The sequence below is a fragment of the Propithecus coquereli genome, unplaced genomic scaffold (genome assembly GCF_000956105.1).
Source record: "Propithecus coquereli isolate 6110/MARCELLA unplaced genomic scaffold, Pcoq_1.0 Scaffold28, whole genome shotgun sequence".
Classification (NCBI taxonomy): Eukaryota; Metazoa; Chordata; class Mammalia; order Primates; family Indriidae; genus Propithecus; species Propithecus coquereli.
This window is the reverse complement of record NW_012148396.1, coordinates 9,518,751-9,534,736: the sequence shown is the minus strand read 5'-3', so window position 1 is coordinate 9,534,736 and position 15,986 is coordinate 9,518,751. Positions and strand designations below refer to the sequence as shown.

The window sequence follows — 15,986 nt, the reverse complement described above, 5'->3', positions numbered from 1 at the left end:
AGTTTGGGAGGGTTTCAGTATTCATCGTAGGTGACTCTTCTAGCACCTGGTCTTTCCGTTCTTCCAGTGGTCCTGTCCTCCACTTCCCACAGTCACTCACTCCCATGGTGCCTATACCTCATCTACAGCTGTAACCTCACTATGATTTCAATTTTAAGAAAACCCTTTCTGACTACCACCTCCTGTTTTTATAGCTTTAGTCCTTGAGTACCCAACTCCAACAACCCTTTAACCCCCCAGGATCTCTAGTCCATTGGTCCTGTTATTATTCCACTGTCCCTCCATCACTCCTTGGGTCTTCACTCTTTTCTTTTTTTTTTTTTTTTTTGACAGAGTCTCACTGTGTTCCCCAGGCTAGAGTGCCGTGGCATCATCCTAGCTCACAGCAACCTCAAACTCCTGGGCTCAATCAATCCTCCTGCCTCAGCCTCCCGAGTAGCTGGGACTACAGGCATGCGCCACCATGCCTGGCTAATTTTTTCTATATATTTTTAGTTGTCCGATTAATTTCTTTCTATTTTTAGTAGAGACGGGGTCTTGCTCTTGCTCAGGCTGGTTTCGAACTCCTGAGCTCAAACAATCCGCCCGCCTCGGCCTCCCAGAGTGCTAGGATTACAGGCGTGAGCCAGCACACCCGGCCTTCACTCTTTTCTTAACAAGCCTAAAACCCCTGGTCAGTGGTTGTATCCCTCCCAGCAAATACTCCCATCACCTCTGCCCTACTCTTACTCTCTTTTACTTGGCAGAAACACAGCCTGATTAAATCCACCTCTGTCTGTTTCACGTCTGCTGTAGTGTAGCTAAACCTTTAAAGCAAAAAACACAACAGCGTTGCTTTGATCTCACTTTTGATTCCTGACCACATACCTCAGGTGTGGCTTTCCTGTCCATTCTCTCTCCCACCTGCCCCACAGCCACTTGAAGCCTTCCCTTAAACCTCCAGCACCTTCTCCACCATCTTCACTGTAAGCTGATGACTTGCTTCCAATTTCACTGAGAAAATTTACAAACAAAAGAGAACTTCTCTACCCACCTTTACCCACCTGCCAGCATCTGTAGCCCTGAGTTCTGCCTGCCCTGGTCTGACAGTAAATGAATTGTCCCTGCCTAATACTAACTTCCTACCAATCCAGCCCCTGTCACTTGTTACATGTTCGTGAATTCTCTCTGCTCCCTGTTATTAGGGTTTCTCTCTCTCTCTCCCTCTCCCTCTTTCTCTCCCTCCCTCTCTCCCTCCCCCCTAGATCTTTCCCAATAGCACATCACATACTGTGGTTTCCCCACCTTAAAAGCCCCCTTCTGACCTCACTTCCCCGCTGCCACTAGTCCTCTTACAGCAGAAGAACTCTTTATAAGCGAGTTATTGCTGCTCAGTGTTGCTCCTACTTGAAATTGCCCTTCTCTTGCTTCCAGGGTACCATGCTATTCCTACCTCACCCCTCATTATCTCCTTCATGCTTGAGGACCTCAGGACTCAGTTCTTCTGCCACTTCCTGCTAGCCATAGTCACCCCCCTCAGGGATCTCATGGCATTTCAGGGCTTAATTATGCTGGTAACTCTCAGATTGTTATCTCAATGGCAGATTTATCCCCTGAAATCCAGACTCCTGTAGCCACTACCTCCTCACTATGTAGACTCAGATGTCTAATAAGCATCTCAGAGTTAACATACTCAAAATGAACTCCTAATCTCCAGGGCAAGGTGTTCCTCTCCCTTCTCCACTCACCAAGTAGCACTTCCTTCCTTCTGGCTGATCAGACAGACCATCCTCGGTGTTATTCTCAATGCTGTTCTCTGCTTAATCCTCCCATGTCCAATCCATTGGCAAATCCATATTGACTCAGTCTTCCAAATTTATTCCTGGTGTCAACCTAAAAGAAAAAACTGAGGCAAAATTAATGTAAGTAGAGAGTTTATTTGGGCCAAGTTCAAGGCCTGAAACCCAGGAGCATTGATTCAAGTTGTCCTGAATATATGCTGCGGTTAAGTTTTGCGTGCTGCCTGTGTCTGTCACATGTCAACGACTGTTGCATCTTAAAGGGCTACATCCCTTGCTTTGAATTCTCTTTGACACATGTTCATTATTGCGGTTACTGTGCCAAACTGTAAGTGTTGCTTGTTTGTTTTCTCACTGTGCTGTATGCTCCTGGAGGGCTGAGATGTGTCTTGTCAATCCAGCCAGTGCCTAAAATACAGTTGACTGTCAAATGAGTTTTGAATATGTGAATAAGCAAGAAAATGAATCCGTGATGCTAGAGGCTTTGCAACCTGTATTCAAACATCCTCATCACCAGTTTGATGTTAGGATAATTTATTTAAGGTGTATGTATATTCAAGGTCTGTGAGTCTGAGTCTTTGCTGATGATTTGCAAGAAATTGCTCATAAATCTCTTTCACAAATCAAGATCTGCAAGTTTTCTGCAATTTTTTTCTTTATGGTTGAATGTTAAATGTTTACAAGAATCTTGAATTATTCTTTGTTTTTTGTTTCATTTTGTTTCAGTTTTGTTGTTAGTAAAAATATCTGAACCTTCAACCTGCCGCATCTACAAAGCTGGGACAGTCTCATTATGTCTTGTTTCTGTATCTAGTGCTAATCTTTGCTAAAACAGGAAATTACACTTTAAAATATTAGTATTTTTTTTAAAAGCCAACAATCATAGTAAGAGATAGGTGTGCAAGTAGTCAAATAAAAGCTTTGCAATTTTGTCTTTGTTTTTATAGATGTGCCTTAAAATGTAACGAAGTTGTCCGTTGTATTGAAATAATTTTTTTCTATTTTTCTCTTTCCTCTTCTTGCTTCTTTATAAAGGAGTCAGTCACTGCCAACATAAAGTTAAGAAAGCTAGGCGCTTTCTTCCTTTGGTCTTCTGTTCCCATGAACCTCCTTCTACGGGTATTGCACTCATATTTGCACAGGCTCTCCTATTAACCAAGGCACCCCCAAAAAACGAACTAACTAGATGCTTATAGATTGTCCTGTACAGATCATAGCTTTATTGAATATTAGTGTATGTGCTGTTCATTATTCAGAAGCAATAACTGGGGGCAAGGTTTTGTGTCTGACAATGGGCTACTCTCTTGAGTAGAAAACTTTGTTTGCCTGTTTGCTGGTTTTTAAATGCATGACAAGGCAAGAAATAGCTTCTCAGTTTCATTTGTGTTATCTGAGCATTTTCCCTCAGGGGCTGACAGAACCACGTTTTTGTATTGTGGATTTCCTAATCTAGCATGCAGCTGAATGAAGGTGAACGGTCCAAATGAACCCAAGTTGTCTGCTTTTCATGCTTTGGGGGCAGAGATACAAGGATGGTGCATAGTAGAGGCAGATATGCCATTTGGAGATTTTTCTAAGAAAGTAAAGATTTATAATAATTGGAATAGTAATTTCTCCAAACTGTTCAGAACAAAATTTGTTGTTCTGTGCAAATTTAAACGGAACTTTAATTGTCAGCAGAGCTTGCAGTACTGCATCTCCCTATAGTTGATTATAGTGGGGTGGCCTACATCTACCATGTAATATTTAAGTCCACTGGTGCCTTGTAATAGGCACGCTGAGGGCTTAGGTTGATTTCCCTGGTTATCATTAAACATAGACATTAATGACTAGTTTGTTTGCATTTTTATCTAAGGGTTCATAAATTCCCTTTGAGGGAAGTAGAAACTGTTTTTAATACTTAATTTTGTGAGAGGTAATCAAATTAATTTTGCTTGTGGTAGAAACCGGTTAGCTCTACAGCACTGCTATGTAACTGTGTAAAATGTGTTGACAGCTTAAAACTTGGCATAATGCCCTCAAATTCGAGTAAACATTCTACTAGTATATAGTCTTTCTTTGATCTTTTGAATTGAACCTTGGGGGGTAATTTTTTAATTTTTCTTACACTTTGGTTTACTTGTCATTTTAATAGTGTGTTTTCCCCTCTCTCCCCTCTTCTCCTTCCTTTTTCTCCTCCCCTCTGTTCCCTACTCCCCTTTCTTTGCATGCCACCTGGATCTGCAGATGAAATTAGTGGGGACGGTAATATTTATTTTCACATCTGTGTTACTACTATGAGATAATTATTTATAGAAATAAATATAGTTCAGTATTTGATGAAAGGCAAAATGTGATTTTGATCCAACAGAACCAAGTATAGGATGGTATGAAAAAATGATCTCTTAAAAATTGTTTAGGGCTTTAACATGGAAAAGATAACTTTCAGTTTCTTTATCACCTCTCAGTGGTTAATTTGAGTTGTATGTATTCGTAGTGAATTTTCTAGATTTCATTATTAAAACCTTAAAGCTCTGGAAAATCATAAAAATGGTCATTTAGCAAAAATTGGTCATTCATGAAAGCTGTAAATGATAAAGATCCATATACTATATTTCCCAAGTATATATAATAATTCTTAGTTTAGGAATGTGGTAGTAGAAAGGAAAGAATTAAAAGTGATTTTAAAGACTCACACAAGGTGGGCATAGTGTCACATACCTGTAGTCCCCGCTATGGGGGAGGCTGAGGCAGGAGGATTGCTTGAGCCCAGGAGTTTGAGGCTATAATGAGCCATGATTGTGCCACTGCACTGCAGCCTGGGTGACAGAGTGACCCTGTCTCTTTTAAAAATTAAAAAAAAAAAAAAAAAAATAGAAGGGTTATACAAGCTGATGTAATTAGGGGAATATCAACAATAATGATAATGATTATTTTTCAAATAGTTGATAGCACTTTAATAAGATAGAAATTTTAAAGTCACATTTAGTGTCTTTGGTTTCCCATTCATTTTGTTTACTGTCTGCATGAAACTTTATACTAAAGGAATAAGATTTTATAAACTAAAATTAAGGGGGAGTTGTATTTTTTTTCTCATAATTAAATGAAGAAATGCTTTTACTGAATAATTCATCTATGTTCATTTTTGTGATAGAATAAAGATACTGATAAATTTGAGTATAGTGAGCTGAGCAATTGCAGTGAAAGATCTTAACTAAATATGTCTTTGAAAAAGTACGTGTTCTTCATGGGATTTGAAGCCAGAGATTTGATTTTTGTTTTTAGATTGATTCCGTAATAGTAATAAATTAGCAACTACCATTCTTTGAGAGCTTGCTGTGTGCAGGCTCTCTCCTGACATGATTCCTGATTCTCACAGCATCACTTAGAATATCACTGAGTATTGCCTTTACTATTTCGCAGATGAGGAAACCAATAATCAGACGGTTGAGAGAGAGTCCTAGGTCTTAGGCTCCAACCCCACTCTTTTTTCACTGCCCCATCCTGTTACCAAGTGATTAGTTGAGTGATCTCAAGCAAATTGCTTCATCTCTTGTGTCTATCTGTAAAAGGTCTCAAGTGGTTGTTGTGAGGATTATATGTAAGCGTAAAAATTAAAATAAATGTCTGCAAACATTTTCATGTATTTTCCCTACATTTGAATCTCCTAATACTATGAATTAGCCAGAGCAAGAATACTTACCCCATTTTATAGATGAATAAGCTGAGCCTTAAGGGTTTAATCAGTTGGTCTTTGTCAGGGCTCCTGTGGACCAAAAAATGGGCCACCTGTTTTTAATACTGCCCCTTGAGCTAAGAACAATCTTTACATTTTTTGATGGTTGGAGGAAAAATCAAAAGAGGAATACTATTTGTGATGTCAAAATTATATGAAATTCACATTTCAGTTTTATTGGAACATAGTCCTACTCATTTGTTTACAAGTGTCTCTGGCTATTTACAGGCTATAATTTGAATAGCAAAGTTGAGTATTTGCAACAGAGACCATATATCAGCAAAGTCTAAAATATTTGCTGTCTAGCCTTTTACAAAAACAGTTTGCCAATTCCTGGTCTAGGATATACAGCTAGTTAATATTTAAGAACGAGTGGGCTCTTCTTGGCTCCTAGAAAAGAACCCTTTATCTACTGCTTCATGATGCCTCTGGAGTTAATGCAACATCTGGGTTATCCAGGTTGGATAAGAAACTGAAATTGGTTATCTGTTGAATTACTTAAATAACCTAGTCACTGTAAAGATGTTAGTGTATGGGATTAATGACATCTCAAACTTCTAACCCCCGCCCCCCCACCGGCTGGGCCTCAGGCCCCTGGGGAGCAGCAGGAAAGCCAGTCAGAGGAACAAGTTGTTAGAATTGCTAGTATGCAAGCCAGTGCACAGATGCCACCATGAGAGGAGGGAGGAGGTGTAGGGACAGAATGACATTATCTGCCTCTTACAGGGGGGAATCAGCAGGTTTTCAGCACCTGAGAAGTTTTTAAGCTTAAAGACTTTTGTGCAGTTCCTTTTATTTACAAACTAAGTGATGGTATCCCTTGTCCACTGAGACATACCTCCCACACTCTAAACTGACTCCCTCCCCAGTAACCCCAGAAGTATCAGGCTCTTGAAATTACAGGGCATGAACCTTTAATGGTATGCATGCATGTTGATGTTTTCAGGAGTGACTTTACTATGTCTCTTTTTACTTTGCTTTGAAATGAGAACTTGGTGACTTTTCTCTCCTATTTTCTGAGCAGTCAGTTTCTATCCTTTTAATACGTCTTCCCATCTTTTTTATTTTACCATATAATTGTGATACCAAACCATTCAAATGATAATGTTGTCCAAGGTTTTAGAAGTCTCCATTTTTTTTTAATGTTTATTTTAAATTTTCAACTCATGGGCCAGGCATCCTAAAATTGTCTCCTAAGTACACAAGTCCAAGTGAGCCTCCTGTGAGCATCTCTGGAGCAAAATTGTGCCCATGTTGGGCAAAAAAATTCCAAAATATCCATTCAATAGTTTCAAAGCATAGGGTATCTGGTCTCATGAATAAAAGTCCTGATAAACTTTGTGAAAAATAATAAAAGATAAATCATGGTACTTCAAAGCTCACGCTCTGTGCTGAAGTGCTGTGCTGAATACCAGCCTGCCACTGATTGAGAAAGTTATGTATCTCCTTTGTGCCTCAGTTTCTTGCCTGTGAAGCAGGGATGCTGATCATAGTAATATAGTAAAAAAATTTGCTGAGGATTAAATGACAACATATGTAATTGTTTATAACAGTGCCTAGCATATGGTAAGCTCTCAGTAATATTAGTTGTCATCATTCTTATTAAACAGAGAATGAAAATCTAACTTCCTTTATTTGTACACAGGTCTTTGAACCTGTTTCCTTTTTTCTTTATATTTTCCTACTATGTTACCATTATATGGGGGGCCCAGGCAGTTTTAGGCTGGACTCTAATTTTTCAGGGCCCTTGAATATGTAAAAATACCTGTCATATTCGTGTCATACTATTCTATAATCCTAAAAGCCAGGAAAGAAAAACAAAATATAACCAAATCAATCTCAAGAATTCTTAGAGAAATATGCCAAGTATTAACACTTGAAAACTCCTGTGTGGAAGGTTACAAACTTTTGCAGATCCATGTACCTTCAGCATTGTTGACTCTGCTCCATAAATTCTCTGTTCACATTGCATCACATAGTATACAGGTCACCCCAGATATTACGATAAGTAATTCCCAGGTAGTTTTGGTACATCCTCAAAGGTTTTGTATAGAATTCACATAGCTTCATAAAAAATAATTGTGGTTGTATGGATTAATTGAAATGTATGCAACGTGATTTTTTCCAAATAACTGTTATGTACTAGCCTGATATATGTTAGCTAATTTATTTTTACTCCTTCAGAATTATTTCAGAGGTTGGTATCTACTGAGGATTTTATAAAATGAAACAGTCCTGGAAGGCATTATAGTCAAACCGAGAAGACCAGCGTAGAGTATCAGCACACAGGAATCCCAAACCCTCAACTGCCAGGTCCCTTTCAGAGAGCCCCCAGAAGGAGCAAAATAACAATGGAAAGAGCTACCATTTCTTTTTTTTTTCTTGACTAACCAACATTTCTCTTCCAAAGATTGCTTGATTGTCGATTACATGCAGGGCCACATCTTAACTTTAAATACATTGTCTATAATCCTCATAACACCCCTACAAGGGTTGATGTTCTCATTTCACACATGAGGGCACAACAAAAGCATAGCCAGGTAAAGTGACTTTACTGAGGTCAAGCAGGTTACCCCCAATGTGTGATGTGTACCTTGTCCCATGTATTGCAGCTCTACCATTTACTGTCTATGCTGCCTCGCACAGGTTACTTCACTCTTTGCCTCAGTTTCCCGAGGGTATATATTATTGTAGTGTGTTCATTCTTGTTGTTTAGCATGTGTTTCTTGAGGACGTCTCTATGCCACGTATGATTTTAGATACTGAGGACATAGTAGTTAATAAGATACATGAGGATTCTACTCCAGTGAATGCTCCTTTCTGGAGAGGTGGGAAGACAGTTAACAAGGAAACAAAACAATGCCAGGGATTTATAGGTACTGAGGCAAATAAGTCAGGGAACATGATTCAGGGAAATGGGGTGGGGGCAGAGTAGTTTGAGGAGAGACCTCCGAATAGTGATACTTTGGCTAAAACCAGAATGGGCTCTGAACCAACATGAGCTTTAGCCAGGGTAAGCCCCATCAGGTGGAGGTCACTGCCATGGCTGTCATCATCATTAGTTTTATGTCTTCATTCAGGCAGTAGACACTTGTCACCTGAGAGACTCGGATTTCTGGACAGCCTTGCAGTGATCCTTTGCAGCCATGTGAGGCTGTGGTGCCTATGGTGTTGATGAGTCCGTACCATCTGCTTAATAACACTAAGAACTGAGTGCAGAGTTGTGAAGACTTGAGTAGTTTGAGTAACAGGGCAGCAGGGGAGGGAGTCTGAGTGGCTTTCCCTGCCAGAATCCGGCCACAGCAGGGCCAGCCCTGTGCTTTACCTAAAAGGCACGTGCTTTACGTGACAGGAAGCAGTAAGGGCTCTGGGGAAATGCAGCCTTAGTTGTATTAGTTTCCTTAGCAGAGTATCATAAAGTTGAGCCTGTTAAGTTATGGAATAAAAAGAGTAAATGATTAGCAAATGGCCATCTGTGTGATTTGTGTTGTTTCCCTTGTCTTAGCTGTTAGAGTAGATTCCTCCCCTGCTTAGTCCTTTTTGTTACAAGTACTTTAGCAGCTCCCTTCTATCCCAAATTTTCTTCCACAAGGTCTTTTTATAAGCCATCTTACACAAAAGCAAAGCTATAGGCCTACGGAATGCCAGTTTGGTGTTCCTAGTATTCACTGAAAACAGAGTAAGAGGGAGGAATATGAAAATAAAAGAATGTAAAGTTGGAGTAGAATAAGTTTTTTAAAATCCTGTAAATATTATTATTTATAAACATGTAAGAGTAATATAGAGCCAGGCATGGTGGCATGTGCCTTTAATCCCAGCTACTTGGAAGGCTAAGGTGAAAGGATTGCTCGTGTGTAGGAGTTTGAGTCCAGCCTGGACAACCTAGCGGGACCCCACGTCTTTTGTAAGAAGAAAGAAAGAATAATATAGATTATCTACCTATCATGTAGGATTTAGGAATAATTCATATATGATAAATGTCTTAAGGAGAATTGATTTATTGGTGTTACATTTTGCCAGCCAGGCTTTTTTTTTTTCTTTAATCACTTTTAATGATGATTATACATTAAGAAGTAAATTCTGCTGGAATGCAATGGCTTGTGCCTGTAATCCTAACACTTTGGGAGACTGAGGCAGAAGGATCACTTGAGGCCAGGAGTTCGAGACCAGCCTGACCACCATAGTGAGAGCCTGTCTCTACAAAAACATTTTTAAAATTAAGTGTGGTGGCAAGTGCCTTTAGTCCCAGCTACTCAGGAGGCTGAGGCAAGAGGATCACTTGAGCCCAGGATTTTGAGGTCGCATTGAGCTATGATGACACCTCTACACTCTAGCCCAGGCAACACAGAGAGACCCTGTTTCAAAATTAAATAAAGGAGAAAGTTCTGATTATGCTGTGGAGTTGAACTATTAATTTTAATAAAATCAGATACTGTGTTTTGGAAATACCGATCTTGTTTGGAAAAATCCCAGGAGACAACAATGTGCTTTTAAATGCCTATCTGGTATAGTTGAGGGAGAGTTTTGCAGTCGGTACAGATTGGTTAATTTGAATCATATACGTCTGTGGTCCCCAACCCCTGGGCCACGGACCAGTACCAGTCCGTAGCCTGTTAGGAACGGGGCCACACAGCAGAAGGTGAGCTGCAGGTGAGCAAGCAAAGCTTCATCTGTATTTACAGCTTCATCTCATATCACCACCTGAGCTCAGTGTTGCCATTAGATTCTTATAAGGAGCATGTAACCTATATCCCTCACGTGTGCAATTTACGTAGGATTCCCTTTCCTACAAGAATATAATATCTGATGATATGAGGTGGAGCTGAGGTGGTGACGCTAGTGCTGGGGAGCAGCTACAAATACAGATTATCATTAGCAGAGAGGTTTGACCGCACAATAAATGTAATGCTCTTGAATCATCCCCAAACCATCCCCCATTTCCTAACCCCCAGTCCATGGAAAAATTGTCTTCCATGAAACCAGTCCCTGGTGCCAAAAAGGTTGGGGACCACTGAATACATAGTTGTCTCATATCTGTCTTTTTTTTTTTCTTTTACAAGAGCCTTCTGTGTTGGCCCTATTTTCTCTCTGATAAACAAGTCTGTGTATTATAACACTGGATAATGATATCACTTTTATTTCCATAAATGACTCTTGTATGAGCAAAATTTGAGTAATAGTGTTTCAGGAATATGTCAGCATAGTAGGCAATTTAGGCAGATGATTTTGCCTTTTTAAATTACATAAAAGGCCAGGAGGTCAAATATTTAACTTCTTTAAACATATCTGTTTTCATTTCAACAGAAACAGACGATTATGCTGAGATTATAGATGAAGAAGATACTTACACCATGCCCTCAAGTAAGTAGACTTCTGATTTGGTCTTGCTCAGGTTTGACAGATACCGCCTCATATTTAAAAATTTTTTATATTTATTGTCCCTTAGAACTATTTTTAATGCCTCATTGGGTACTAAACAGAAGTATTCTTTCAACCTTTAGAATATTATATGTGCCCACCCTGAGGTCAGAAGCCTAGAACTCAAATTATCTATAATCAGTTTAATTACATGATTTTTGTAATCTTGTTTTCTGGCTCTATGATAATAGAGCCTTTATTGATTAGAGTATTTTCTCTGTGTAGCAAATAAGTATTATTTAAATATGTGTGCATACGTGTATACGTACATAGATAGATAGATAGATGTGTATATACATACACACTCAAAGATTTCCATTTCCCCCTTGAAATTGTTTGTTCTTTATTGCCATTGACTAACCAATAGGAATAGCTTCTAGCCTTCATTCTGTATACCTCCAGGGGAAGGTGGGGAGAGAGACTGTACTCTTAAATGACATTCGTGCAGCCTGGAAATGTCAAGATTCTTCTTCTCTGGGTGATGTGCAGCTTGTTGATTGAGGAAAATATGGAAGCCCCAGATCTCACATTAGACTATATAGTCCCCAGATCTTGAATTGGATATACCCTTGAAATTTCATTTGCATAAAAAAATGTAAACTTACCTCTTACAGAGGGCTCAGAAACCTTAGTAAACCAGAATCTGAATGTTCTGAATTCAATAGAGGTATACATGTTTATAAAATAAATGTTTCAGGTGCTTTGTTCTATTGTGTAAATATTTTAAAAGATGCTCTCCTTTGGATTTTCTGCGTACTTTGAGGAGACACTACCAAAATAAAGAGAAACAACCTGGCCTTCTCAGGCATGCATCATTCTGAGTGGGCATATGTCCCCTTTCAAGAACTCCTGTATTAGAGAGTGATTGGAAACAGAGGCAAGAACTGAAACATAAGTGTATACATTTTGGCTACAGTATCAATTTGGAAAAATATTTAAACTTAAGTTTAATTATTTGATTAGCCATATAGTCATTTGTACATTCCTGCAGAGAATCCAAATTTTTATTTGTATGTTTGTTATTTATAGTTAAGTAGTAAAAATGTCTAACATGGCTGACTTTTATCCAGACCCCACAAAAAGAAGTTATTGTATAGGAATTTATGAGATAAGAATTTAAAAGCATTGTGTAAATAAAATTGCGTTAACTTGAGGATATTTAGTTTTTACTTGCTTTTAGTTCTCTTTTATTATATTTATGCTTAAAATATTTTAAAAATGAAATGTTACTGAAATGTACTCTCCAAGTTTGTGTTATTAACCTCATTGCTGTTAGTTATTTCTAAGCAAGGTCTTCAATTTTTTTCTCTCTTAATTGCAATACAGAATGCTATGGAATAGATGAAGGTAACAGGACTCCTTTAAAATAACTGCGTTTACTTGCAATTAGAACCTATAGAGTGATATATGGGATGTTTCAGTTTTCAGTTAACTTTTATTTTAAAACTTTGTTATTGGTTTACTCATACTGTTACATCAACAGAACTACTAGCTAAAGTGATTTTAAAGAGGAAAATAACTATTTAAATTTTGAGTTTAATGTTCTCTATGGTTTATAATTTGATAAACCAAGGAGAACATTTAAAAATGTTTGGCTCTTGGTTTATTCCATCAGTGATTACACTGATGAAATGTATATAACCTATGGGGATGAGTTTCTTAATTGAAATAAATCAAAATACCAAGTAGTTAACTGAATTAGAATTCAATCTATTATGTTGCTAGTAGGTATTTTCTTTCCATGTTCCTGAACAGCCTACTAAATAATTGGTTTTGTATAAATCACAATTTAATATATGAATTTGAGGCACATGCTCTCAAAAGTATAAAGTACTCATAATTTATTATGCTCATATGTTAAACCTTGATTCCAAGTCATCTAATTTTGAAATTAGTTTTTAGAAACAACCTCTTTAAACTCTTTTAGCTTCATGAATAATATAGAGATAGGATTGTAATGAAGTAGAAAACTCTTAAACATCCAAAACATAAAGTTTACTGATGACACAATTTTATGTTGCTTACATATTTGCAAACTTTAGTTATTTATAAAATAATTGCTTTAAATAACTGTGTTTTTATAGCCTTCATATATTAATACCTAAACTAATAGCTCTTATTAATTAAGCATATAATTTAATACTTGGAGCAATTATTTAAGAAACTATCAAATAGATATAAAATAAATCAGATATTAAAAAACTAGGAACAGCATGAAAAATCTGCTTTTTGTAGAACTCATTGTTTTGGTAATTCATGCAATACCCTAACTGATACATAAATTACTGATAAAATATTGTTTAAGAGAATTCCATTCTGTTTAAAGCATTTTCATAGATCAATGTGCCACAGATGAAATTTTTACTTATGGATGATAATGAAATGAAATATGTCCATTGTTAATTCTACATTTTGAATATTGTACTGAAGTATTTAGTGGTGTGTGGATCATGTTTTGCAGCCAGGGATTATGAGATTCAAAGAGAAAGAATAGAACTTGGACGATGTATTGGAGAAGGCCAGTTTGGAGATGTACATCAAGGCATTTATATGAGTCCGGTAAGTCCTTTAAGACTACCAAAAATCTGGAGTAATTTTGACTGTTTAAATTTAAATTGCCTCTTGTTTGTGTTCATGAGTCCTTAGTTCTAGGTATTTACAGTTGGCTTTTATAAAGCTCATCATACACGTCAGCTTATTTGGTATATTTAGAAACCAAAAAAGTGGGAACGTTAGCTCCTTCAGGGCTGGGTCTGTCTTTTATTCATTTTAATCTTTCAGTTTTTGTCATCAGTAATAAATTCCATATGTGACTGTTCCATTGGATGGAACTGACATATTGAATGGCCAGAGTCAAAAATAGCCAGTCTTCCACATACCTGTGTTGTCAAGAAAAGAATATTAATTTGCCCTAATTTACCATACAGAGGAGATGAGTGAATTTTTAAATTTATTTTTCTCGTAAAAGCTTAGTGAAGATATTTTCATATTATAAAATTCATTTTTTTTTCTTTTTTTTTGAGAAAGAGTCTCCTTCTGTTGCCCCAGCTAATAGAGCAGTGGCAGCATCCTAGTTCACAGCAACCTCAAACTCCTGGGCTTAAGCGATCCTCCTGTCTCATCTTTCTGAGTAGCTGGGACTACAGGCATGTACCACCATTTCTGGCTAATTTTTTCTATTTTTTTGTCTTGCTCAGGCTGGTCTCAAACTCCTGACATCAAGCAATCCTCTCACCTTGGCCTCCCAGAGTGCTAGGATTACAGGCATGAGCCACTGTGCCAGGCCTAAAATTCACTCTTTTAAAGTGTACAATTCAGTGCTTTTTAGTGTATTCACAGAGTTATGCAACCATTACTGCAGTCAATTTTAGAACATTTTCTTCATCTCAAAAAGAAACCTTATATCCATTAGCAGTCATTTCCTATTCCACCCTTCCCCCAGCCTCTGGCAACCATTCATCTACTTTCTGTCTGTATTGATTTGCCTATTCTGGACATTTCATATAAGTGAATCATGCAGTATGCGGTTTTTTGTGATTGGCTTTTTTCACTTAGCATACTGTTTTCAAGGTTCATCCATGTTGCACATCTGTCAGTACTTCACTTTTATTGCTAAATAATATTCTTTCGTATAGATCCATACCACCTTTTGTTTATCCATTCATCAGTTGATAGATATTTGGGTTGTTTCTACTTTTTGACTATTAAAATGCTTCTGTGAATAGTCATATACAAGTTTTTGGGTAGACATGCGTTTTTGATTCTCTTTTGTGTATATCCAGTAGTAGAATTGCTTCATCATATGGTAACTATTGTTTAACTTTTTGATGAACTGCCAAACTGATTTCCAGTGAAGTTGCACCATTTTCCATTCTTAGCAGCAATGTGTAAGAGTGAATATCTCCACATCTTCACCAACACCTGTTATTATATGTCTTTTTTTATTAGATTGGTGATTTTAAAATATCATTTTAGAATAATAGTACAATCATGCGTTGCTTAACAACGGCCATACATTCTTGGAAAATGTGTCATCAGGCAATTCATTGTGTGTGAACATTGCAGAGCGTACTTACACAAACCTAGATGATATAGCCCACTGCACGCCTAGAGTATACAGTATAACCTATTGCTTCTAGCCTACAAACTTGCACAGCACATTACTGTACTGAATACTGTAGGCATTTGTAGGACAGTGGTATTTGTATATCTACACATAACTATGTATAGAAAAGGTACAGTAAAAGTATGGTATAAAAGATAGATGCGGCTGGGCCTGGTGGCTTATGCCTGTTACACCAGCACTCAGGAGGCCAAGGAGGGAGGTTCACTTCAGGCCAGTAGTTCAAGACCAGTCTGGACAGCATAGTAAGAGTCCTGTGTCTATAAAAAATAAAAATAAAAAGATTAGCCAGGCATGGTGACATGCCCCTGTACTCCCAGCTACTCAGGAGGCTGAAGCAGGAGGATCGCTTAAATCCAGGAGCTCAAGGCTGCAGTGAGGTGTGATCATACTACTGCTCTATCAGCCTGGGCAACAGAGCTTAGTTAATTAATACATTCATTATATATAGTATACCAGTCTAAGGCACTTACTGTGAATGTTACTTACAGTACTGGAAGTTGCTCTGGTGAGTCACTGCGTGGTAAGTGAAAGTAAAGGCCTAGGACCTTACTGTACACGACTGTAGACTATATACGCTGTGCACTTAGGCTATACTAAATCTTTTTCTTCGGTACTAAATTAACCTTAGCTTTCTATAACCTTTTTACTGTATAAACTTTTTAATTTTTTTAATGTTTTTACTCTTATAATAACATTTAATTTAAAACCCAGACATCGTATAGCTGTACAAAAACATTTTCTTTCTTTAATTGTTTTGTTTCTTTATATCTTTTACTATTTTTTAATTTTTTCTTTTTTTTTACTCTTTTGTATTAACACTTGGCTTAAAACACACATTGTATAGCTGTACAAAAACATTTTCTTTCTTTAAATGCTTTCTTTCTTTATATCCTTTACTATTTTTAAAATTCATATTTTTTGTTACGTTGTAAATTTTTTTTTTTTTTTT

At 37.4% G+C, this 15,986-nt stretch overlaps 1 protein-coding gene across 1 annotated transcript in view; it reads left to right on the top strand.

Annotated features, from left to right (window-relative positions):
- Window positions 1-15,986, top strand: part of PTK2 (protein tyrosine kinase 2) — a 235,961-nt gene that overhangs the window by 131,065 nt on the left and 88,910 nt on the right. The window contains exons 14-15 of the mRNA XM_012648123.1: window positions 10,798-10,854; window positions 13,373-13,539. Of these exons, the coding sequence (XP_012503577.1) occupies window positions 10,798-10,854; window positions 13,373-13,539 (224 nt within the window). The remainder of the gene's footprint in view (window positions 1-10,797; window positions 10,855-13,372; window positions 13,540-15,986) is intronic.